This window comes from Lutra lutra, chromosome 6, assembly GCF_902655055.1.
Source record: "Lutra lutra chromosome 6, mLutLut1.2, whole genome shotgun sequence".
NCBI classification, from domain to species: domain Eukaryota; kingdom Metazoa; phylum Chordata; class Mammalia; order Carnivora; family Mustelidae; genus Lutra; species Lutra lutra.
The window spans coordinates 80,267,106-80,291,372 of record NC_062283.1 but is presented as its reverse complement, the minus strand read 5'-3'; the positions used below and the strand labels follow the sequence as shown (position 1 = coordinate 80,291,372).

The 24,267-nt window shown below is 36.6% G+C and overlaps 1 protein-coding gene across 4 annotated transcripts in view; it reads left to right on the top strand.

Annotated features, from left to right (window-relative positions):
- The window catches only part of PTPRK (protein tyrosine phosphatase receptor type K), a 569,167-nt gene that overhangs the window by 197,481 nt on the left and 347,419 nt on the right, over positions 1–24,267 (top strand). For all 4 annotated transcript variants that reach the window (XM_047732848.1, XM_047732846.1, XM_047732844.1 and 1 more), the window contains exon 3: positions 4,166–4,437. In XM_047732848.1, the coding sequence (XP_047588804.1) occupies positions 4,166–4,437 (272 nt within the window). The remainder of the gene's footprint in view (positions 1–4,165; positions 4,438–24,267) is intronic.

The window sequence follows — 24,267 nt, the reverse complement described above, 5'->3', positions numbered from 1 at the left end:
TATTTGTATTGTGTTTTTTTGAAAGCTAAGGTGCTGTTAATCTGTAGGATACAAATAGGATTTATTTTTAAAAGGCAAATACCTATGTTTATTAAGTATTTATCATTATTTATTTGATGTTACTTACGTAAGATAGTCTTCACGCAGTCTCTCTTTTTTTAAAGTACAAATCTATTGCATGTTCATTATGGAACATTCAGTGAATGCACATGAAAATAAGAAAAAGAGATGACAATTATAGGTCCCTTTTGATAATACAGTTAACTCTTTGTTATATATTCTTTTTTTCTTGTCATATGTGCATGTGTATGTGTACCTCTATGAATACACACATTTATACAATTGTATTTAGTTTATATATATGGTTTTTCAAAATGGGTATAATATTTTATAACCTGCTTATTTTACTTAACATATTGTGAATATCTTCCACCAAGTGGTTTTAGTTTGTTTTTTTTTTTTTTTAAAGATTTTATTTATTTACCTGACAGACAGAAATTACAAGTAGGCAGAGAGAGAGGAAGAAGCAGGCTCCCCGCTGAGCAGAGGGCCCGATGGGATCCCAGGACCCTGGGATCATGACCTGAGCCGAAGGCAGAGGCTTAACCACTGAGCCACCCAGGCGCCCCTAGTTATTTGTTTTTAATGACTGCAGAATTATTCATCAAACTGATTTACCATAATCTTACATTGCCTGTTATTGGACATTTAAAATACTTTTGTTTTTCTTTGTTTTATTTTTTATTTTATACTTCTTAAAAGATTTTATGTTTAAGTAATCTCTGCACCCAGCAATGGGACTCAAACCCATAACCCTAAGATCAAGATTGAGTGCTCTACTGACTGAGCCAGCTAGGTGCCCCTGTTTTTCTGTTTTGAATAATGTCATGATGAGATGGACATCTTTTTTTAAGCTATATCTTTGTATGTATACAGATTGTTTATCTAGTTTACATCCTTTGGTTTGGAGGATCAAATCCTCCAAATTGTGAAAGCATCTATTTCTTTTTAGGTTTTTTTTTTTTTTTTTTTTTTTTTTTAAGATTTTATTTATTTATTTGGCAGAGAGCGATCACAAGTAGGCAGAGAGGGAGGAGGAAGCAGGCTCCCCGCTGAGCAGAGAGCCCGATGCGGGGCTCGATCCCAGGACCCCGAGATCATGACCTGAGCTGAAGGCAGAGGCTTAACCCACTGAGCCACCCAGGCGCCCCTCTTTTTAGGTTTTTGGTTCTCATTGTCAGAATGCTCTCCAGAAAAGTTATACTTCTTAAAAAATATTATCATAAGCCTAATACTTTTTCTTTTATGTCCTAAATGATATATTTGATACCTCTGTTGCTCCAGAGACCATAAGGAATATTTGTAAGGCCGCATTAAAGAAATCACATTGATTAAAAGTTACTACATAATACATGTTTGGCACAGATGTTTCATTATTAAGTCTTGAGATAGGTAAATCACAACTAAATAGAGCTGAACTCTTATTAGAAACCTGAGGGATTAGTTAGCTGGTGACAGAACTCTAGCAAGTAAGCTTAAATTAGGACATAAAAGTGAGGGAAATGTATACTGTAGAATTTCCTGACTCTAAGTGTTACAGCCAGTTATTCTGGGAGACTGTAGAAGTAATTTTTAGAAGTTGATAAGAATAGCATAGTATTCTCTATGTTTGGGATGATGAAAGTAAATCTTATGTCAAATAGGCAGCTACCTCCGTGGTGCCTGCTGGATAAATTGCCACTGTATGAAACAGCTGGCAGAAGTATTTGGTTGACTCTTTGGTGCTAGTGCTTGCTTCTTCCTTTCTGGAGCCATGCAATAAATGCATATTATTTAATAACACTCAGAAAATGTAGCAATAATAAGATTGCATTGAAAGAAGCTCATTTAGCTTAAACATTCTATAGAAATGAAATAGCAGCACTTTTTTTTTTTTAAAATTAACTTGTATTGAAATGCTGGAGTAGTTTGAGCAAGCTTTTATTTTGTGACTTTTGTCTTTTCTAATGATCCAATTGGTAATTCCTACAAATTAATATACTTTGCTCATCCCATTTCCTTAATAAGAAAATTATCATAGCTTGAAAGTGCAACTGGATGAAAATTGCTAAATGGTCTTAATGGCAAGTATCACAGTATGTAATTAAGATGTTTGACAAAGCATATTTTATGCCAAAGTTTATTTTATAATTTAAAAAAATAACTATTTGAAAGCCCATAAGTCAATTAAAGAGCACTAGCTTGAAATCGACAGTCAGAAGCCATAATTGATGAAGACTTGTAAGAATAATTTAACCTCACTACTGCTATAACATATCACTGAAAACAACAACAACAACAACAGCAAACAAATCTGTCTGGCAGTGGAAAAATAAGTCACAGGTTTGTGAAGAAGCTGAGGTCCAATAACAGTAAGTAACTTGTCTAAGATCTTAGGCCTGGTCATTGGTCAGCTCTGCTTTGGTGAGTCTGAAAGACATCCTGGCAAATCAGACATGGACCTCAGAATGTGTGTATAACCAAGAATAGAGACATCCTGCTTGTATAAGTTGGGTTGGGATCCAGGATATCCTGTTTAAAAAGAAAAAAGATGTAATTTCTCCAAAAATATACATGACCAATTTATTCTATTATTCTGCCTGCAATCTGTGAGAATGAAGAAGAAATAAAAAAAGACAATTTCAGGTTACAAGAGAAGATGAATACGGAGAAAAATCAAGTGGAAGTAATATCAGTAACCACCACTATAAGTAAATGTATTCTGTACTTTGCCTGGTAACTGGTAGTGTTATCATAGGAAATCTTTACATAAGTTCTGAGCTCTAGAATGGGAATTCATCAGATTTGAAATTTCAGTTTCTTAAGTAGTAAAAGTCCTCTTATCTGCCATGATTTGAACTTGCTTTGGGGGTACATCGAACTAGTTAGACTGGTAATCAATGAATATTTAGTGTATAATGTGAAAGTGACTACGTTTTAAGGAGGGAACAGGTTTGATTGGTGGAAGAGAGGTCCGGGTGTAATCCTTGTAATAGTGGATTCTGTAATTCTACGCCTAATATGTTCTGGTTAAAATTACATCCTAGGGGGAACATTACGGTAAAATTTTGCAGTCTACATTGTGTGACAAATAGGTATATTGACATTTTTGTAATATGCATCTTTCTTAAAATCCACAGTGATGTGAGAAAATCTGGTGGTTTTTCTGCAGAGGTCCTTGGACTAATAGCAGCAGCTGATGTTCAAGCTCCATGTTTGTACTTATCGCTAAGACTGTGTGTTTGAGGGTGGAACTGTGAGGTGCTGTGAGGTTGGCACTTCTTATGTCCTATGAGAGACAACCAAGAAATACTTATTAAATCAAAGGTAATGGAGTTAGACTAGTGTTTTCAAGGCAGGTTTCTTGCAGCTCTGAGGGGCTTAATGGCAGGACTGTGGCAGAATTGGGACCAGCGGCCATGGTGGTTAGCTGATAGCTTAGTGGGCAAGACTTAAAGAAGTAGGCAAATCCACCACATGTCAGATTCTTAGATCTAAAAAATTGACATTTTCAACTTCTCTCCTCACATGTACACTGCAAAGTATCCTTATTCCCTAAACTTAAGATCAGAGTGGTTAGTCCAGAGTGGTTAGTCACCCAGGTTGTGTAAATGATGATCTTGGGATCTGAAATCAGAAAGGATTGAGCCGACACTTAGTTAAGCCATCTCTCTGCAAGACTAGTATGATAGAGAAAGGGAAAGATGCCCCCTCTATGGAAGCCAGGCTGAAAAGGTATTGCTCCTATTTGTTTGCATGTTTGATAATGAAAGACCTTTGTTTAGTTAGGCTACAGGTTTGGGATTGGGATTTGAACCAGACTCTACCTACTCTATTTGACCTTGAATAAGTTACTAATTGTACTTCAGTTTACTAGTTTGTAAAACAGGTTGTTTCAGAGAGCAAACGAATTTATACGTATTACGTACTTTGAACAATATCTGTTACTTACTAAAAATTGAGTTCACCCACTTGTTTGATATTTTTCTGTTCTGGAAAATAGCCGTTTTGAGTTAAATATAATGCAGAAAATGGATTTGTATTATTTTTAGCATTTTTTCCTGTTATTAGAGATTCCTTTTGTTTATGTGTCTACTTAGTTCTATTATATGTAATGTCATTTCAGGTTCCTATATGATAGTGGACTCTTCAGATCATGACCCTGGAGAAAAAGCCAGACTTCAGCTGCCTACGATGAAGGAGAACGACACTCACTGTATTGATTTCAGTTACCTGTTATATAGCCAGAAAGGGTTGAATCCTGGCACTTTGAACATATTGGTTAGGGTGAATAAAGGACCTCTTGCCAATCCAATTTGGAATGTGACTGGATTCACAGGTAGAGATTGGCTTCGGGCAGAGCTAGCAGTGAGCACCTTTTGGCCCAATGAATATCAGGTAATCATCTATGCTTTTCTGGTTTATGTTTTCATGTCGTTGGATCTCACTGTGTATGTAATAGTAGCACCTTGGAACAGAGATCATCTCTTCCTCCCTCCTTTTGCCCTGTTCTTGAGGAAATGTTTAAAACATTGGCACACACAAATTTCCACATACTGAAAAACAGTAGTTTTAGGTACGAAATTTGTTGGTTGGTTGACTAAGAGCTGCTTATTGACAGATTTATTTCCTTGTCTCTGTTCAGGAAGAAAAAGTCCTTTTTATTTGAGTACATTATTCAGACTGAATTGGTTTGCTGATTTCTGACAATAACATTTGGAAACTAAACATGAAATAGTGTTTCATGAATTATATTATCCAAGAGAGAGGCATTTTGAATAATTATTTACATTTTTATCAGTTACATGTAGTTTCAAAATAAGCAAACAAAAAAGGAAAAGTTGTCCACATGTCTTCGTTTTTTTTCCCCAGAAATACTTCATTTAATTATGATTAAACTGGACAATGCGTAATGTATCTACTTTGTATTTTGCGAGGCTGATTTTATATGGTTTAACAAAAAAACGATCATTTACCAGTTTGGAGAATTGTTCAAAATCCTCCCTATAAGGTTCAGTAGAACTATCCACCTGCTTTTTGAAATATCGCCTTACGCCACTTTGCTTTTACTAAAGTGAAGTTTTAGTAAACCATTATGCTAACCGAAAGAAATCTAAAAAGGATTTCCACTTTTCTGAGAAAAGTGAAAAGCTAAAGTAGTGAGCAGACTTTGTTTTGTAGCCAGCCATTATGGAAGCAGCCAGCACACAGCTCAGCTGCAAGGGGGGCCCCGCCAAGCTCCTTCTCCAGGAACTACATTCAATTTCTTAGCATCAAGCTACCATAGCTTTGAACTGTGTGAACATCTGTGCTTTATCTGCATTTATTTTGTGCATCTGTAAGGAAGATGTGTCCTAAGGTATCAGAAAAGGTGAAGAGTTATTTTTGGGGACGCCTGGGTGGCTCAGTTGGTTAAGTGGCTGCCTTAGGCTCAAGTCATGATCCCAGTGTCCTGGGATCGAGTCCCACATCGGGCTCCTTGCTCGGCAGGGAACCTGCTTCTCCCTCTGCCTCTGCCTACCTCTCTGCCTGCCTCTCTGTCTGCCTGTGCTCGCTCGCTCTCTCTCCCTCTGTCCCTGACAAATAAATAAATAAAAAAAAAATCTTTAAAAAAAAAAAAAGTTATTTTTGGGTCTGGGAATGCTCAAAAAATTTTCCATATAAATTAATGTAATTGCTTCTTTCTCTGTTTAGGTTTATGAAAAGTTTCATAAGGACCTCATACTTTCAGTAGCAGGGAAAACCTGTCCCTAGACACAGAAAAATAAAATTACGTCTTTTGAAGTTCACTTTTGCATTAGGTCTTGGGATTTAAAACTTGTCTATTTCTAATTTGTTACAGAACCTAATGAGAATGTATAATGTAAAAGTATATTTTATTGTGGCCACTGGGTAATTTATAAGCTAAGAAGAATTCATTTATGCTTTTTTAAAAAAATGAACAATTGCTTCAGGTGGACCTTGTCTTTATTCCTGGAGGAGGAAACACCATACATTGTTTTAATTGCTTTGTCATGAATTGATTTTTCTATTTTATTAAAAAGTCTCTTACTTCATAGGTATCGTTCCACAGGTAAGGTTCTTTGTTCAGGGTTATGTGTCTATTGAGATTGTAATGGATTTTCTTCAGGTATTGCTTGATTCTGTTATTCCTGAGCTGAAGGATGTTGTTCTTCAGTATAGGAAAGCTATCTGCTTTTCCAGGGCCCCCAGCTCTGGGAGGGCAGCATGTGGTAGGTAGGTGGCTGGAAGTGTATGAAACTAATGCTAAGGCACCGGAAGCAAGATCACTGGGCTCATCTCTGACAATAGTGGGTCGTCATTTGCTGGTTCACCCTCACAATCCACTGTCCTTTCAGTGACTTCACTAGAACCTGTTATTGGAGCTTATTACTGAAAAGAAAAAGCTCTGATTTAACAAAAGAAAACTGTCAGCAGGTTCAACCTCCTTAAAATAAATTTAAACCCAAATAACAAATTAGCAAAATTGTTAAAAATTTGATTTCTAGAGTCAGATTGTCTGTATTCAACACTGCTATTTGCTATCTGTATAGATTGTTTTTAAGGAATCAGATTGTTAGTTATATCTTTAAAGAAAAACATAGAAGTGGATTTTGATAAATCCAACAAATAATCTATCTAGGGAACATGCTAATATGCCTTCACGACTAAGAAATAGCATACATATAATTCATTACCTTTTCTTATTTTTTGCAAGATCTATCTTTGAGTCATTGATATTTTAATAACATTTTCTTATGGCACACGCTTCTGCAATATTAATTTTAATGTTGAATTACACTGTCATGGACTGGATGCTTCTTTGTTCAGTCTCCTTTTGCATGACAAAGCTCCCTAGGGTTATGTGTACCTATGGTGTTTTAAGTAAGCAAGGCAAAAAGTATGTGTGCAGGTTTTAACCTGGCCAATGAGATCTTTTTGGAGATGTCTTATCAGAGAAAAAGATTACTATATAACTTGGAACCTGTGGGTAAACATTTCTTTCTTGCAGATTGAAATTTGAGCAACAGATCATTACTTAAGTGATTAATTACTTTACTTCCACATCTTTTTTCCTTAACCCGCAAAACTTATCAATGAGAACAAAAAACGGAGTAGAATAATTTTTATTCATGTGCTTTGTGCTCAATAGATTACTTGATTGATGATTACATTGATTCTGTCCTTTAGGTAACTAGTTGTACCCGTGTATCAGTTATTAGAAACACCAGCATAACATAAACTGTATTTATTTAAGACTTTTTGCTATTAGGAAATAGCATGAAAAACTTTTGACTATTGCTTAATGCAGAATCTTTATGGATTTTTAAAAATTAAAATGTAGGCATTACATTGTGCTAGGTATATTAGAAGCCTACTACCTACTTTTTAATTCCTAGAGAAACACTGCATTTTTAAAAAATTTTTCCTAGTCTGTAGATTAAGTAAGTTGTGATATGCATAGAAACTATTCTTCCTGGTTCCACAGTTTATTCAACTTCAATTCTCCAGAGATTTTACACACTCCGAAAGTTCTTTTAAGTTTTTTTTTTTTTTTAACCTTCTCATTTTTTGGATTCCCTTTTCTTTCGTACTTCTAGTGGAAAATCCTGTCTTTTTTTGCCTGAGCCATTAGTTACCTGACCATCCCTCCAATACATTCCTTATCATCCACTTCAACAACAACAATCAAAAAGAAAATTACCTCAGGTTGTTATTACTTTTAATTAGTATAGGATAATTTTTATATAAAACTCATACTCCTAGAAGTAGATTTAAAAAAAAAAAAAAACCTCTCTTTAAGCTAGCTTTTTTTTTTTTTTTTTCTTTTTTTCCTTTTCCTTTTGAAAAATCTCAAACAGATGTAGTTTATCTTTGGTGTGATTTACCCTTCCTAGAAACTTCAGCTAGCTAGATACCTAAACAGAAGGTGCCCAAACAAGAAATTAAGTATCCTGTGGACTGTTTAATAATGAGGAGATACCAGTTTTTAACCTCAAGAAAGTTGAACTCTTATTTGAAAAAGGAAAAAAAAAAACTATGCATGAAATCATGAAATAGAGGCCAACTTATGAATTTTGGTTACTTGCTAGATCAGTATAAGACTCATGGACTTTGGAGCCATTTCTTCCTGGGTGAATCTTGACTCTGTTATTTAGCAGTTGTACATCCTGTAGCTTTTCTTTTGAGTACAGTTTCCTTATCTGATAAATCAATAATACGTATCTTATATACATATAGTGGTTAGAAAGGTATCTGACACAAAGCATGTGTTTACCATAAAGTTAGATTAACATGATGGGTAGATAAAACATTGGCAAAATCTATTGGGTTTAATATATGCTCAGCATTTTCTTCTGTTTCTCTGCATTTTCTTTTTCTGTTTTGAAAACATGCCATTTTTGTTTGTTCACTTTTTTTCCTCAAGACTTTTTTTTTTTTTTTTTTTTGTAGAGCAGTTTTAGGTTCACAGCAAAATGGAGAAGGTACAGAGATTTCCCATAAACCCCCTGTCCCCACACATGCACAGCTTGCCCCATTATCACCATCCCCCACCAGTGGGACATTTATTACAATGGATGAGCCTACACTGACAAGTAGTAATCACTCAAATTCATAGTAATTTTATTTTAGGGTTTACTTTTGGTGCTGTGCAGTGTAAGAGTTTGGACAAGTGTATAATAACATGTATCCATCATTGTTGGGTCATAGAGGATTTTTACTGCCCTAAAAATTCTCTGTGCTTTGCCTATTCATCTGCCCTCCTCCATGTCATTCTTTTTGGGTTTTGTGTTTATTTATTTATTTATTTTTAAATTTTTATTTATTTATTTTAGAGACAGAGAACACTTGAGCGGGGGCTGGGGATGTGGTGCAGAGAGGGAGGGAAGCAGGGAGCCCACCACGGGGTTTGATTCCAGGACCCTAGGGGTTGTGTTTGTGTGTGTGTGTGTTTAATTTATTTATTTGAGAAAGAGAGAGAGAGAGCATAGGAGCAGGGGGAAGGGCAAAGGTCGAAGGAGAAGCCGACTCTCGGGTGAGCTGGGAGCCAGTTGTGGGACTGGATCCCTGAGCCAAAGACAGATGCTAAACCAGTTGAGCCACCCAGGTGCCTGTAGGTTTTGTGTTTATTAAAATGTCTTCTGGACTGCCTGGGTGGCTCAGTTGGTTAAGTGTCTGATTTTGGCTCAGGTACTGATCTCAAGGTTGTGGGATCGAGCCCCACCTTGTGCTCCATGCTTAGCAGGGAATCTGCTTCTCCCTACACCCACACCTGTGCTCTCTCTCCCTCTCTCAAATAAATAAAAATAAATTATCCACTTATTCGACAGCTTATTAATGTGTGGTTACACTTTCCTAACCCCTGGGGACATATAGGCAAGTCTCCCTTTTTCTAGTGGGCACTGGAGAAGATAAAAATGTAAATCAGATGTGGGGTCTGCCATTAGGGGGCCTAGTCCAGATGGGAAATGTGAAATACATAGAGATGGAACTTGAGACAATATAGCATTTGTTAAATGACTTAAGACAGATAAGTGTAAAATATTGTGGAGAAAATGAAAACAAAAGATAGATTTGTTTCCAAAGTAACTTAAGGCATAAATGGAACTCTAATAGTTGTCTGTTGATTCCTATATTTCTAGATTAGTATACTTTTCACTGTACCACGTTGTTTTTCTTAAAAATACAGTAATTTGGAGCCAACATTTTATACAATGAAAGAGAACAAGCAAGTGTAAATTTTGTTTATGCCATAAGTGTTGTAATGATATACTAATATATAAGGAACTGTTTCTCACCTGTGTCTTCAGAGAAATAAATGTCTTTTCAGCTCAGTATACTAATTATAGAAAGTATGATTTTTTTTATTTGCCATGGTTACAAATGGCTAATTCTACTATTTTTATAGGCCTCAAGTAAGTACTGTAAAATTTCAAATTGATCACCAAATAGAAGTAAAAAGAAAAAAAATACCCAAAACATTGTGAGGCATTATCTCAGTGTTAAATTTCAACTGAAGATCAACACACCTCTAAAAGTGTAATTTTCTCCAGTCTGGAAATCTGACCTGTCTTGTATGCATAAAACTCAGTTCTGCTTTGGGATTAAATCCATTAGTTTCTTACTGAACAGTGAGGTTGTTACTAAATGAGGCAGGCAGACATAACTTCAAAACTATTAGTGGAAACCTAATCTGCTGTTTTCCATTAACTGGGTGCACATCATTAATCACAGAAATGATGCATGATGAAAACTACAGGGGTTTGGCCAGAAACTGGAAAGTGATAATATAGCACAATGTGTCTTTTTTTTTTTTTTTTTTGCTTTCCTAATTCACTGAGAAACGAACACTGAACCTTTGCAGCCATTTTCTTCTTAACATTTTCTCTTGGCTTGAAAAAATGTAAGAATGGACAGGCATGGGATTTTCTGGTTTTTGTCTCCTTTTTAAAGCTTTATGTTAACACATATTGCACTGATACTTTGGCAATGGAATGACTGTTACACTCCAGAGATACTGCTGGCTTTGGATCTAAGAAGATTAGGACTTAAACCAAGTGACTGTTTACCTAAGTAAAAAAAACTCTCAAAGATTGATCTTTGGGGATGGGGCTGAAGTAGGAGCATGCTCATGAACCAGCCATGCAAAGAGGAAGGAAAAGAGCTCTTGGAATATTGCCAATTTATACTACTCCTCATTCGGCCATGTAGGGTTCCACTGAAGAAAGCAGGGTGGCAAGGTTTTTCTTTCCTAGATATATTGGTTTGCTTGGCTGCCATAATGAAGTTCTACAGACTGGGTGGCTTAAGCCACAGAAATGGACTTCTCTCATGATGGGAAGTCTAAAGACCAAGCTGCTGGCCGTTTTTGGCTCCTGGTCAGAGCTACCTCCTGGCTTGTAGATGGCCACCATCTTCACTGTGTTCTCACATGTTGGAAAGAGACAGCTTTTCTTCTTCTTGTAAGGGCACCAGGCCTATTAGGTGAGGGTCCCATATTATTCCATTTAGCCTTAATTAACTCCCAAAGGCCCTATTTCTAGATACAGTGACATTGAGGATTTGGGCTTCAGCATAAATTTTGGGGGGAAAGAATTCAGTCCATAGGACTAGATGTATATTACACTTAAAACTTTTTTATTTATAAGCATTATAAATGACCCAACTCATCCTCTTCTGTAACAATGTTGCAGTTATTATCTGTTCAGTCTTCATTCTCCTCTCTTTCTTGCACACTGGCAGGACTCCCTCCCAACTTACTTGCTATCCTAGCTTCCTTTGCAGGTGGGAGTGGCCATATGACATGGCTCTGGTCAAAGAACTATGAGGGAAAAATCTGTTGGGGGACTTCTGGGAAAGATGTTTGTCCCTGATAAAAAAGAGAGAGACCTGTTCTTGCCTGAGAGCATGATACTTGGCACTGCTCCATTGTCTTGTAACTATGAGGAAGGTGATAAACCTAGGGTAACAGAACAAAGTAAGGAAAAGAGGCAGCATCCTACCTCAGGCAAAATAATGATGACAATACTATTTAAGATAAAAACCATTTTTAAATAACTTTTAGATGAGTATTCTCTGACTCAGACAAGAGCATCCAAATAAACCCTGTTATATCGTTCTTGAGCTTTCAAGCAGTCCCACCTACAATCCATGGCATTTGTGGATAGCACCTGTGAGCCATATGGTAGAATTAAAAGAACACATATCTATCTATGAATGAAACAATTTTTTAGTCCAGGCGTACAGAGAAGACAGACCTATATATTTGAAAATGTCAAGAGGGCTGTAAGGCAATGAGTCAATGACTGGAGGGAGTAGAAAGAAAAGAAGGAAGGAAAGATCATTTGTTGGGTGTCTACCATGTCTTAGACACTGGACTGGATAATTCTATGTCTGTCTTCTTCAGTTTGATTTAATATTTGATCACATGCTAAATGAATATTCCTTATCTTCATACATGGAGTGAGTTGCTGGTTATTAGTGGTCAAAATCATTCCCCCCCTGTTTTCCTCTTTACCAATTTAATCTTGCTATTAAAATATTGGACTTTAGCCATATCAGTGACTTCTGGATTTAGTCACAACTAGATAGGCTTCTTCTTCTTAAGGCAACTGTAATTGTCTAACTCGGGCACTTGGGCTCATTTTTACATTGTCTAAATACCTTCTGTTTGATAGGCTATTAACAAAGCAGCCTTTTGCTGCTGATGTTTAATCTTAATGACTTCCTATTTGTTTCATTTAAAGTACTCCAAATGGGTTTGGAAAAAACTCCCATGTTATTATAGTCTTGTTTTCGTAAAACTTAAACCCTGTGAGGATGACTTCTCCCTCCGTCCTGACGGTGATTTGCTTTTACTATAAAACATCTGCTTTACTTTTCCTTTAGATTCTGTAATTGATTCATTGATGAAACTTACAGTTTGTAAATAAATGTAAACAAAGGAAGAAGAGAGTCCTGCTTGTTAACACAATAATTACTGCAAATAGATGACAGAGGTTTCTTGTTATTTTACTAAATCATTTTATTTATTTAGAGTAAGCGGGAGCTGTCAAGTCCCCCTTCACTAATTCTTTTGAGAACTATTTCCATGAAATTAATTCACTTCTTTTTTACTAGTGGATTGAAAAATAATGAGCAGTAAGGAGAGTTAGGCAGTGTTTATTCAATTGTTCAATGTATGACTTTTTTTTTTCTTTAGGAGTTTGGTTCACGCAAGGGGGCTGGGGAAGACAGATGCTCCAGAGTAGCAGAAGGGGCGCCAGTTCTCTGCTGGCTCATTCCCTTGCACTCAGCCCAGCTCGTTGGGTCTGCGTTAACACACATCTGCTTCGTTATTTTCCACACCTCGTTATTAATTATTTAGCATGCATTTAATGAGCTCATCTTCGGGTACCAAGATTAAAAAAAAAATGTATCCCACTGGGGCAGGATTCCTGCTTAAACAGAAAAAATAAATGCTAGTTTTTCTAATCAGCTAAATGACGTTTCTGACAATGCTGTACCATTTATTAATGTGGTACCATTTCATATAAGAAAAAGCACAGACAACAATTAAAAAAAAATCTTCCTGCAGTTATTTTGTCTGCTGACTTTGATACTTAATTGTAAGTGGTCATTTTTTGGTGGGGCGGTGCTTTCAAGTTTCTGTACAACTTGAATTTTTGTGTGACCTCTTTGTCCATTTCCATTTCAAAGACTGTTTTTTTTTTTCCCTCTAATTTTAGGCTACATGCAGTATGTGAACAAAATTGTTGGCTCTTCACAGGAAAAACAAAACTGAGTGACGTTATGTTTTTATTTAAAATTTAACTTGTATGCTGTGGGGATTTCAGTTTTTATTCTTAGAGCATAATGGAAAAATTAAAGGATATAATTATCTATTTTTAGTATGAGTTTTTCAATGGAGAGAGTGTAGTAGGAAGGAAATATAAGGGAAATGTAAGACATAGTTAGAATTTTTATCTATTTTATGATTCCTTTAGATGATATTACATAGAATCTATTCTGTTGTTAGTAACACAAGTTGGAATATAAAGGGAAACAAACTGGATTCTGTAAATTAAAACATCTACTTATGAAATCTAGTGGAAAATTTGTGATTAATTTTAGTTGTTTTCATTTTCAAAAGGTGTTTTTAAAGCTGTCATTATAAAAGTAGCTGCTGCATGTTATTTCTGCATTTAGTTACATAAATAACCATTGCGCACACCACTGGAATTCCCTGATGAGATTTAGATTCTTAATATTCTTTGATCTTTTAAAAAAATATTCTCCTCAGCAATAAATTCTTCTGGAAGCAGTAAATCAATTCTCATTTTATGTTTAAAAATAAGGTCTGTAGTCATAAATGTATACCAAGTAATAATTCAGTAAAGTAATAACGAATGGAAAATTTCTAGCACTTAGAGATCAAAGTTTAGTTCAAACCTAAACATCTTTAGATCCTGGTATTTTGCAACAACAGCACAAATATAATACTTGGAAACAGATACAATGATTCTCCGCGTTAATATTTATTAAAAAAAAACACTTATGGTTTGGTTGTGAACTTCAGTAATGTAAGACTTACAAAGGGATGAAGTCCACTTAGCCCCATAAATACCAGGGTGAATTTCTTTGTTGTTGTTGTTGTTATTTTTTTATTTTTTGATTGCTGTTCTTCTTTTTCTGTTATGTTTTTTCCTTTTTCTGTTTTTCTCCCCTTTCTCGGTAGAAGGGGAATTGTAAGCAGACAATAAGCACATAACCAAGTAATTTTATTTTATATATATATGTATATACATATATATATAAAACATTAAGTATTCTGACATGCTACATGAGAATTAAGTCTTACCTTTTTTTTTTAATGTTAGTGTAATATGGGGTGGGGGCCCTTTTATATACTGGGTGAAAGTTTAAAGTAGATGTCATTTGGCCTGTGTTCAGTTCCACATCCAGTGGTCAACACCTCCTTGTTCACTGAGTGACTATTTTGTGGGACCTTTTGAGTTTCAGTCTCTGCAATATGGGATGCTAGCTAATCTACCTGTGTTTGATGAGGTTCAAAGGAGGTAGTGAAGCTGTGGACGTAGTCTATTTAAAGCTCATATTTACAAATGAAAAACTGGAACTAAAGCTAGTAAAGTAAAAAAGAAAAAGACTTTAAAGAATTTGGGATTCAGTCACAGCATAAGGGAGTGGGATATTCAGGCCTGAAGAAGATATGGAGCCCGGAGTAGCCAGCCAGGAGGACAATAGCAACTTTTACTTTCTCTGTGAAGGTCAACAGTGAACAACTCCTTTCTTTATCAGTTTGACAATTATTTATCAAGCCACCTAATCTACACCCGGCACTGTTCTGGCTGCTGGGGCATGCACCATCCTGAAATCTGGAAGTTCCTGTTCTCCCAGAATTCTAGTCTTGGGGTGGGGGGTGGTGGGAAGGATAAGTAAATAAATAAGAAAAGGATTAAAATGCAAGAAGCGCTTTGCAGGTAATTAAGGTAGAGTAGTAGGACAGTTAGGTCTTGGAAACCACCTTGGACCAGGTAGTTCAGGAAGAGTGAGTTGTTTGAGAAGGTGACCTTCACCTGGAGATCTGAATGACAAAAAGGACCTAGGCCCACTAAGATCAGAAAAAATGCACCAGAGACAGAGAAAACAGCTAAATGAGGTCTTTAAATCTGGGAGGATATTGGCCTAGTGAAGGGACAATGACAGGTCTGGGGCTCAAAGGGATCCTTTTTAAAGATGGGAAGCTTTGGGGGTGCCTGGGTGGCTCAGTGGGTTAAAGCCTCTGCCTTCGGCTCAGGTCATGGTCCCAGGGTCCTGGGATAGAGCCCCACATCGGGCTCTCTGGTCAGCAGGGAGCCTGCTCCCGCCTCCCCACCCCTCACCCACCCACCCACTCGCCTGCCTTTCTGCCTACTTGTGATCTCTGTCTATCAAATAAATAAATAAAATCTTAAAAAAAAAAAAAGATGGGAAGCTTTGTAATCCAAGGGAAAGAGTCTGAACACTATGAAGATTGTCATCAAGGGATTCTATTTATTCACTTGGGTCTCATCTTATCTATGTTCCAAATGTATATTCTTCTTTAGTCTTTTCAGTGCTTACTCCAGTCACAGCTCCTGTTGTTTTCCATCTTGATAATGGTAGTGTTTTCCTGACTCTTTTATAAATCAGTTACTTTTCTTGGTATGCTGATTTGCTGGTGTTGCATTCCTCAGATTTGGCCATCGTTTCCTTGAAAGTCAAAATGATTGGCCATCATTTGAGGTCCTTCATAATTTAGTTTCAGTCAACTGCTTCAATCTCTGTACCATTACTATTTTTTTCTTGACACCATCTGCTTTAGTAAGTTGCAAATTGCTCTAGCTGTGCTTTGGACCAATTGGGCACTTGGTGTGTGCATGAATTTGAGCACAGTATATCCACCTTCTGAAGTGCCTTTTTTTCTTCCTTTCCCTTGCTACCAAGAAGCCTTTGCTAGGCACTTCAGTTCTCATGTCTGTGTTGCTTATATCGCTAATTAGACATTTAGCTTATAATATTTCAGATAGTTTTGTGTCTTGTGCCTCCAAGTGGACTGTAGATTCTCTTTAAAAGGGGACTGGGTATGCCATGAGGCCAGTGTGATATTTACATGGTGCTTTGTATTTTATAAAACAGTTTGATAAACTGAAAAAAAAATCAGCCTTACAATAATATGAGGTCACTGGGAAGAGTATAATGATTTTTATTTTAGTGATAAGGACTGAGAGAGGATATAAGTGACTTATTTAAGGTCATCTTACTAGCTAGAATTGAGTTAGGTTCCCCCTAAGGATAAATTCTAGTATCTCTCTAGTGTGCCAGGCTGTTTATTGATAATGACTTTCCAGTTTTGGCATCAAAAGAAAATTGGCTTGCTGAGGAAATACTAAGTGATGGAATAAGAGTAGGGTTATAATTTTTACACTTTCATGTAGTTTTTCAGGAGACATACTCTTTTTTTGTTTTCTTCTTTTCGTTTAATTTCCTTTCCTTTTTTTTTTTTTTTTTTTTTTTAAGATAGCGTAAGAGTGAGAGTGAAGGAGGGGCAGAGGGAAAGGGAGAGAAAAAGTATCTCCATGCGGGGCTCCATCTCAGGACCCTGAGATCATGATGTGAACTGAAATCAAGAGTTAGATGCTCAACCGACTGAGCCACCCAGGCACCCTAGGAGACATTTTCTTAATATTATTTGTTAATATTTCTTTAAAAAATAAGTATTTTTATGGTTTGTTCAAGATTTGGTTGGATGAAGTAAGCTTAATACTTAAGGGGGTGTCTCAGAACTTTGGTAGACTGGATTTCAGTTCATTTTCACAATGAACAAAGTATTTATTGAGTTTGTTACTACCGGCTAAATTTGGGGAGAAAGCAAACAAGTATGAAAATAATTTCATACTTCTGTTTAGGGAATATAAAGTTCACCAAAGAGATTGGCCATGTGTTTATAAGTTTTTGTGGTAACTGATGATAAATTGGATTTTTTACATGATTATTTCAAAATTTATGTATGTTTAGAAATGCTGTGATGAAATAATAGGGGGAAAAAAGCACGTCTTTTGAAGGAGATGAGCCATCCATAATGGCTGTCTTGTATTGTTATTTAATTAAATGTCCAATGGAGGGAAGAAAACAAATTAATGGAACTCCAAAAAGGAAGCAACACATGGGTTCTTTGGTCAAAAACGGAGCTGTATTTAGGTATATAAAGGCAGGAGTAAAAGGAGGTTGTTTCCCAGTTACAAGGCCCAGATAGCGCCCTCAGCTGTTCTGAAACGAGAATGATCACCCTGCGAGGGGACAGACACACTTGTCTGGCTGAAGTCAGGGTTTTGAAATTGGGAGGAATGGTAGATTACGTTGAATAGGTTAGATCCTAATACTGAGAAGTCTCCAAATCCAGGTCAAGGGATTTATTTACTTTACTTTGATTCCTAACTGTTTGTGGCTCACTCAGAAGATTCTCTTAGCAAGAACAGTATGGTAAGTCAGGATTTTTAAAAGTCATTCTTTTGAGACAGAGCTCAGCATTCTCTGACCATCCCCACACTGTATTCTCCATGCCCCATCTGTTCAAACTAGACTCTTGAAGTTGGGACATTTGACAATTTGGAGGATGACCTGTGGGGGCAAAGCATACTTTTGTTACTTAGTTCCCTTTCTGCTAGGTAGAGATTTATTTGTTATGAAAGGTAATCAGGTTTTGGCAGACAGAATAACATTAGGAAAGAAAAAAGTCTATTCAAGGATTCTGCCTTTGTCAACAGAATTGCTAAATTTGGTTCATTTAAGCTTATTCTTTCTGCTGGGATCGCTGGGGAACTTTCCCTTATTATAAAGGATGAAGAGTGTCCAGATGATGCTCTTCTCTTCCATCTGCCCATTAAACCCTTAATCTCCTACACCTGGGTGGCATCTAATCCTTTATTTGCTTTCTTTCCCAGTGCTTCCAAGTTCCATGTCACGTGTAGCAAGTAAGTTCCCTTGTGCCATAAAAGGGCATTCTATGCCCCAAGATCTCCGGGATAATAAAGTGAGTTGCTGTTCACAAATGAACTTGCCAGTTTTAATGCAACCCACTTAGTGAACGGCATTCACTCACCATACAGTCAGGAGTGCCCTATTGATTGGCAGCAGGAAGCTCCCTGTTCACGTTGAGAGTTCCTTTTGCTGGGTTCCTAGATTGAGAATTGTCCCTGTGCTGCCTTTGTGATGCTGCATGCCACCAAAGGCCTTTCTCCTTTTTCACATCTCCATTTACCTCTCTGTTTGGAGCCAGTTGAGTTATTTAGTCGCTGGCCTGACTGGTAAGGCACAGAAGTTCGAAATGAGTTTGTTTTTGGATCTTAGTCAGGGTTCTTTTTGGAAAAGGGTCAAGCAAAGAACACAGGAGGCAAAGTTACCAACTCTTTCTTAGTTATCACTGTACTAACTGAAATTCAGTGGGATGCCTTGTCGAGAGGTTATGCCCTGCATTGAATTTCAGCCTCGTACCCCACGTAGTTCAGAGAGCGCTCGGGTTGCAGAAACATGCCTCTCACCTCAGCCGTGTAAACCTTCCTTGCAAACCATCTCCACACTCAGTGGGATCTTGTGTGTCTATCAGCCACCTTAGGGAATAATTGGGAATCAGAAAGGCACAATCTGCTTCCTCTGTTCTCCAAGTAAAAAGCCTGGAAAGGTAAAGCTTGGTGCCTGTTAGGCCAAGACAAGGTATAGCTCACTAAGCTTGGGGGAAAAAAAAAAAGAGAGGGAAAGAAAAAGAAAAAGGGTGTTCATTTTCTAGTACCTTTGCATCTCTGATTAGCTATCATATAAATGGATTACTTTGGTTTGTAGAATCAGAGACTGGAACTTTTTCTTTTATATTTTTCATCTTATAACCATTACTAAAAAGACAGTGGATAAAAGAGATTACCTATGCTTAAATTTGTGAACTGATTGCCCGGAGAGAGTGAACTGGTATTAATCTGAGAATGGGAAATTGTCCGTTAAAATTGTGTTTATTAAATTTGAGAAGATGAAGAAATTAAAAATTTATGAATATTTTAATTTGGAGGGAATCATTTGGAAAATATGCAATAGAAAGACATTTGTGCTTTTTATGGTAACCAGATTACACAAAAATGCTTTAATTCCTGAGTATTAATATAGTTCTCTTCTTCAGCAATACAAAGTGGTTAGGCCTATAAAGATTAACCAGAGCTTCTGATGTAACAGATTTTGGAGGCAGTAACTTTAGTGAGAGGAGGTCCAAGCTGTTTTATGGAGCAGCCCCCATATCCCAATATGGCCATTGCTTTGCATAGGGTAAGCCTTGCTTACACTTCTGGATGGCTGCACCTGGTCTTGGATAGTTCCATACTGTTCCTGATGGTTCCCAGAGTCTTCTGACTCCTCCTAGACTCTGGATTCCTCCCCCCATCTCTGTCTCTGCCTTGCTCAAGGAGGCCCCATTTACACCTACCACTTCTTCCTGAAGGGGAACAATGCTCCTTAGGAAAGAATCCTGTTCTTGGTACTAGGGGCTAGAAGAACTGGGGAGTGGGAGAGGTGATGCCTCTGAGTTACCCTTTACTAAGACACTTTTAAAAAGTTTAGTGACTGCTCAGTTGGATTAGACTTTGTGGGGAGTTAAAATGGAATGAGAGATTAACCCTTTGAACTAAGAAGCAGTTATGTGGCAGAGTTGTAATTGATAGCCTATTGACTATTTTCTGACTGTGGAGTGAGACATTTAACACAGAGAATCATAACTTTTTTTTTTTTTTAAAGATTTTATTTATTTATTTGACAGACAAAGATCACAAGTAGGCAGAGAGGCAGGCAGAGAGAGAGAGGGAAGCAGGGTCCCTGCTGAGCAGAGAGCCCGATGTGGGGCTCGATCCCAGGACCCTGGGATCATGACCAGAGCCGAAGGCAGAGGCTTTAACCCACTGAACCACCCAGGCGCCCCGAGAATCATAACTTTTTATGATTTAAAATTTAAATTCAATTAGCCAACTTATAGTACATCATTACTTTCAGATGTAGCTTTCAGTAATCTATCAGTTTCCTATAACACCCAGTGCTCATCACATCACGTGCCCTCCTTAATGCCTATCACCCAATTACCCGCCCCCCCCACCGCCCCTCGCCTGCTTGCCCTCCAGCAACCCTCAGTTTGTTTCCTATAGTTAAGAGTCTCACATGGTTTGTCTCTGTCTCTCGTGACTTCCCATTCAGTTTTCTCTTCCTTCTCCTATAGTCCTCTGCCCTGTTTCTTATAATCCACATATGAATGAAACCATATGATAATTGTCTTTCTCTGATTGATTTATTTCACTCAGTATAATACTCTTCAGTTCCATTCATGTCGATATACATGGTAAGTATTCATCCTTTCTGGTGGCTGAGTAGTAGTGCATTGTGTATATATACACTACATGTTTTTTATCCATTCATCTGTCAATGAGTATCTCAGCTCTTTCCACAGTTTGGCTATTGTGGACATTGCTGCTATGTACATTGGGGTGTAGGTGACTGTTTGGATCATTGCATTTGTATCTTTGGGGTAAAGACCCAGTAGTGCAATTGCTGGGGATAGGGTAGCTCTATTTTCAACTTTTTTTTTTTTTTAAGATTTTATTTATTTATTTGAGAGAGAGACAGTGAGAGAGAGCATGAGCAAGGAGAAGGTCAGAGAGAGAAGGAGACTCCCCGTGGAGCTGGGAGCCCGATGTGGGACTCGATCCTGGGACTCTGGGATCATGACCTGAGCCGAAGGCAGTCGTCCAACCAACTGAGCCACCTAGGCGTCCCTATTTTCAACTTTTTGAGGAACCTCCATTCTGTTTTCCAAAGTGGCTGCACCAACTTGCATTCTCACTAACAGTATTAAGAAGGTTCACCTTTCTCCACATCCTTGCCAACATTTGTTGTTTCCTGTCTTGTTCATTTTAGTCATCCTGACTGGTTTGAGGTGGTATCTCATTGTGGTTTTGATTTGTATTTCCCTGATGCCAGGTGATGGTGAGCATTTTTTTAATGTGTCTGTTGGCTATTTGGATGTCTTCTTTGGAGAAGTGTCTGTTCATGTCTTCTGCCCATTTCTTGACTGGATTATTTGTTTTTTGGGTTTTGAGTTTGATAAGTTCTTTATAGATTTTGGATACTAGGCCTTTATATGATATGTCATTTGCAAATATCTTTTCCCATTCCATGGGTTGCCTTTTAGTTTTGTTGACTGTTTCCTTTGCTGTGCAGAAGCTTCTTATCTTGATGAAGTCCCAGTCATTCATTTTTGCCTTTGTGTCCTTTGCCTTTGGGGATGTGTCTAGCAAGAAGTTGCTGCAGCCAAGGTGGAAGAGGCTGCTGCCTGTGTTCTCCTTTAGGATTTTGATGGATTCCTGTCTCACTTTAGGTCTTTCATCCATTTTTGACTTTTAATGCCTAATACTATACTATTATTTATGTAAAAGTGCCCATATAATTTCTGTGTTTATCTTCTTTCTTCTGCATCTTTGATTTCTTTCTCCCAGATCAGCCCAACCCAACATATTCCATGTGTCCACTGATACCTACCTCACTCTGCAAATCTAAGGTTTCATCCAGCAGAAAAAAATTTTCACTGTACTGTGCACATCTGTTCTTCATAGCCAACTTCTTGGAGGGGAGTTTTTACTTACCGCCTCTAGTTTCTCTCAGAATTATTCTCTTATACCTAATAGCTTGATACCTTATTGCTTGACTGTTATCCCTTTCATGGATCTGAAAATTACCGTCTTTAGATGATGAGAGGGCTCTGATTTTTTCCAAGCCCTTATTCTGTTTACTTTGGTGTAACATTGACATTACCGGACCATCTTTTCCTTCCTTAGATCTAAAAACCTATATTGTACTTTTATTAAAAACAAAACAACAACAACAATAAAAAACAAAACTCTGACTATTTTCCCCCCTCTCTTTTTCTGGTCTTTCTCATTCTGAGTATGTCAGTTTTATAAATATTTATTTTTATATGAAACAAAAAATATTTAATAAACATATAAATAATAAAGATAAAAATAAAGATATATAAAATTTTATATAAAATATACAAAGTAGGAAATATTTTTCTAAATATATGACTGTGTAGAAGATATAAAGAACAATAAGCAAATGTACACATACCAATATAATAACTAAAATACATCAGTAGAATCCCCTGAGAGTCTCTTTCTTTTAAAACTTTTCTTCTCTTCTAAGGAAAACAGTATTCTGAATTTTGTGGTCATCATTTTCTTGCCTTTTCCTTACCTTATTTAAGTATTTTGTCAACTTTTATATTTACAGACTATTATGTAAATGGTATCCTGTTTTGTACAGTTTTGACCACTTGATCCATCCCTACCTACACTCATTCCCATATTTTTTGTGTAGCTATATTTCTTTTTCACTGCTTTATTATATTTTTGAATACAGAGAAATTATTTGCTAAAATGATAGAACTTCTAAATTAGCTTCTAAATTAGTTTCTCTTTAAATTGACTTGTGCTTTTTGTGTTTATTTATTACTTCATTCCTTTGTACCTGTTGTTCAACTTTCTAGCAAATCTATATCAAACCCTTTCTGCCATTATTTTAGCATTCATTATTGACTGAATTATAACTTTCCTGACTATTTTTGTTGAACCAAGGTACCAATTCTTATATATTTTTTGTATTCCCTGTAGCATCTCTTACAATACCTAGCATATAATAGGTAATTAATAAATATCAGTGGGTTGATTAGTAGAGGAATACTAATATTACACAATACAATTTTATTTGGGTTGTCCTGGTGAACTTTGAAAATTTTATTTGATTCGGGAAGTTGGATTTTAAGCATTTCCATGTGAAAGCTATATTTAGGATAATCAACAGATTCTGTATTTTTGTGAGAGAACCAATTTTTAAATCTCCATGGAGAGTCTTTTCTTCCTGAATTTATGTATCTTTTTATGCTAACTGTATATAAGTGGTTAATTTCTATTTTTCTCTCTCGACTTTTTTTTTCTTTGTTTCTGTGACTTCATTGACTTTCTCACTGTCTCTATAGAAATAATTCTTCCAGATTCTAACAGACTTATTTTCTTCCCTTTCCATTTTCTATAAAAAGGCCAAGTAATAGTGAGACTACCTAGACTAAACTATTCAAGTCAGAAGGTGGACAGAAACTTTAAATTCTCTAAGCTACTAATGATGTAGATGGTGAATCCAGTGTTCTTTGGTGATTCATGTAAAGTAGGGGAAAAAAAAAGAAAAGGGAAAATCTCATTCAAGCCTTTCCATTAGTCAACTTTATTTCAGCTGTTAATTGGTCTACACTGAAACGACAGTGATAAATCAATGAAATGCTGGCTTTGAGAAGGGGGTTCTTTACAAATCTACTAAAAGGGTGTATCAACCTCTTTTTTTCTTCTTTTTGAAACTTACTATTTAAGTTCCCTCTATAGCAATCAAGAAGAGAATACTTAGAAGACAAGTCGAATAAAGAGCTATTTTTATATTCAGAAACAATTTTATTTAAGAAAAGAAACAGGAATAGCAAAATAGGGAGGTGTGCTATCTAATCCGTTCCTTACACTGCTGTGGTCAATTAGAATGACTTGTTTAAGTTTTGTTCTAGAAAGTATTCATTTCTTGTCTCTTCCCCTCTAAATTATTGTCCTTAGTATCCTTCTAGTAGGATTTGGGGTCATATATGGATTGTATATTAAGATGATTTCTATGGGAATTTAATACTCTTTTTAATTCTCTTGAATAAGTAAATCTGGATTTTTTTTTTTTTTTATAGCAGAGTTGCATTTCAGTAGAGGTTAAGATGGCTTTTAACCTTATCAGTTGGTAGTGTTATGCATGCTGTAAACTGAAATGTTTGGATGATTATTTTATTCAACCCCCTGCTTTTGGACACTCATAGAGACCACACAATCTGTGGAAGGGTTTTGTGTGGGCCAGGATTTCCTTCCTGTTCAACTTTTAAGATAACTTTTGTGTTTTACTCATTTAACAATCAAATAACTTTCTTTTCCCTTAAAGTCAGTCAACCGTGTGTTTTATATAATTTTATCTTTTGTATCCCTTGGAATTACTTGTTCTATAAGATATAACAAATCAGGAGTAGTTAAAGACGTTAAAATATATTTGGTAAAGTTTTGCCTCCGTGGTGGTAAATGCTGTTATCTTTTGTAGTTATATTAACTTAAG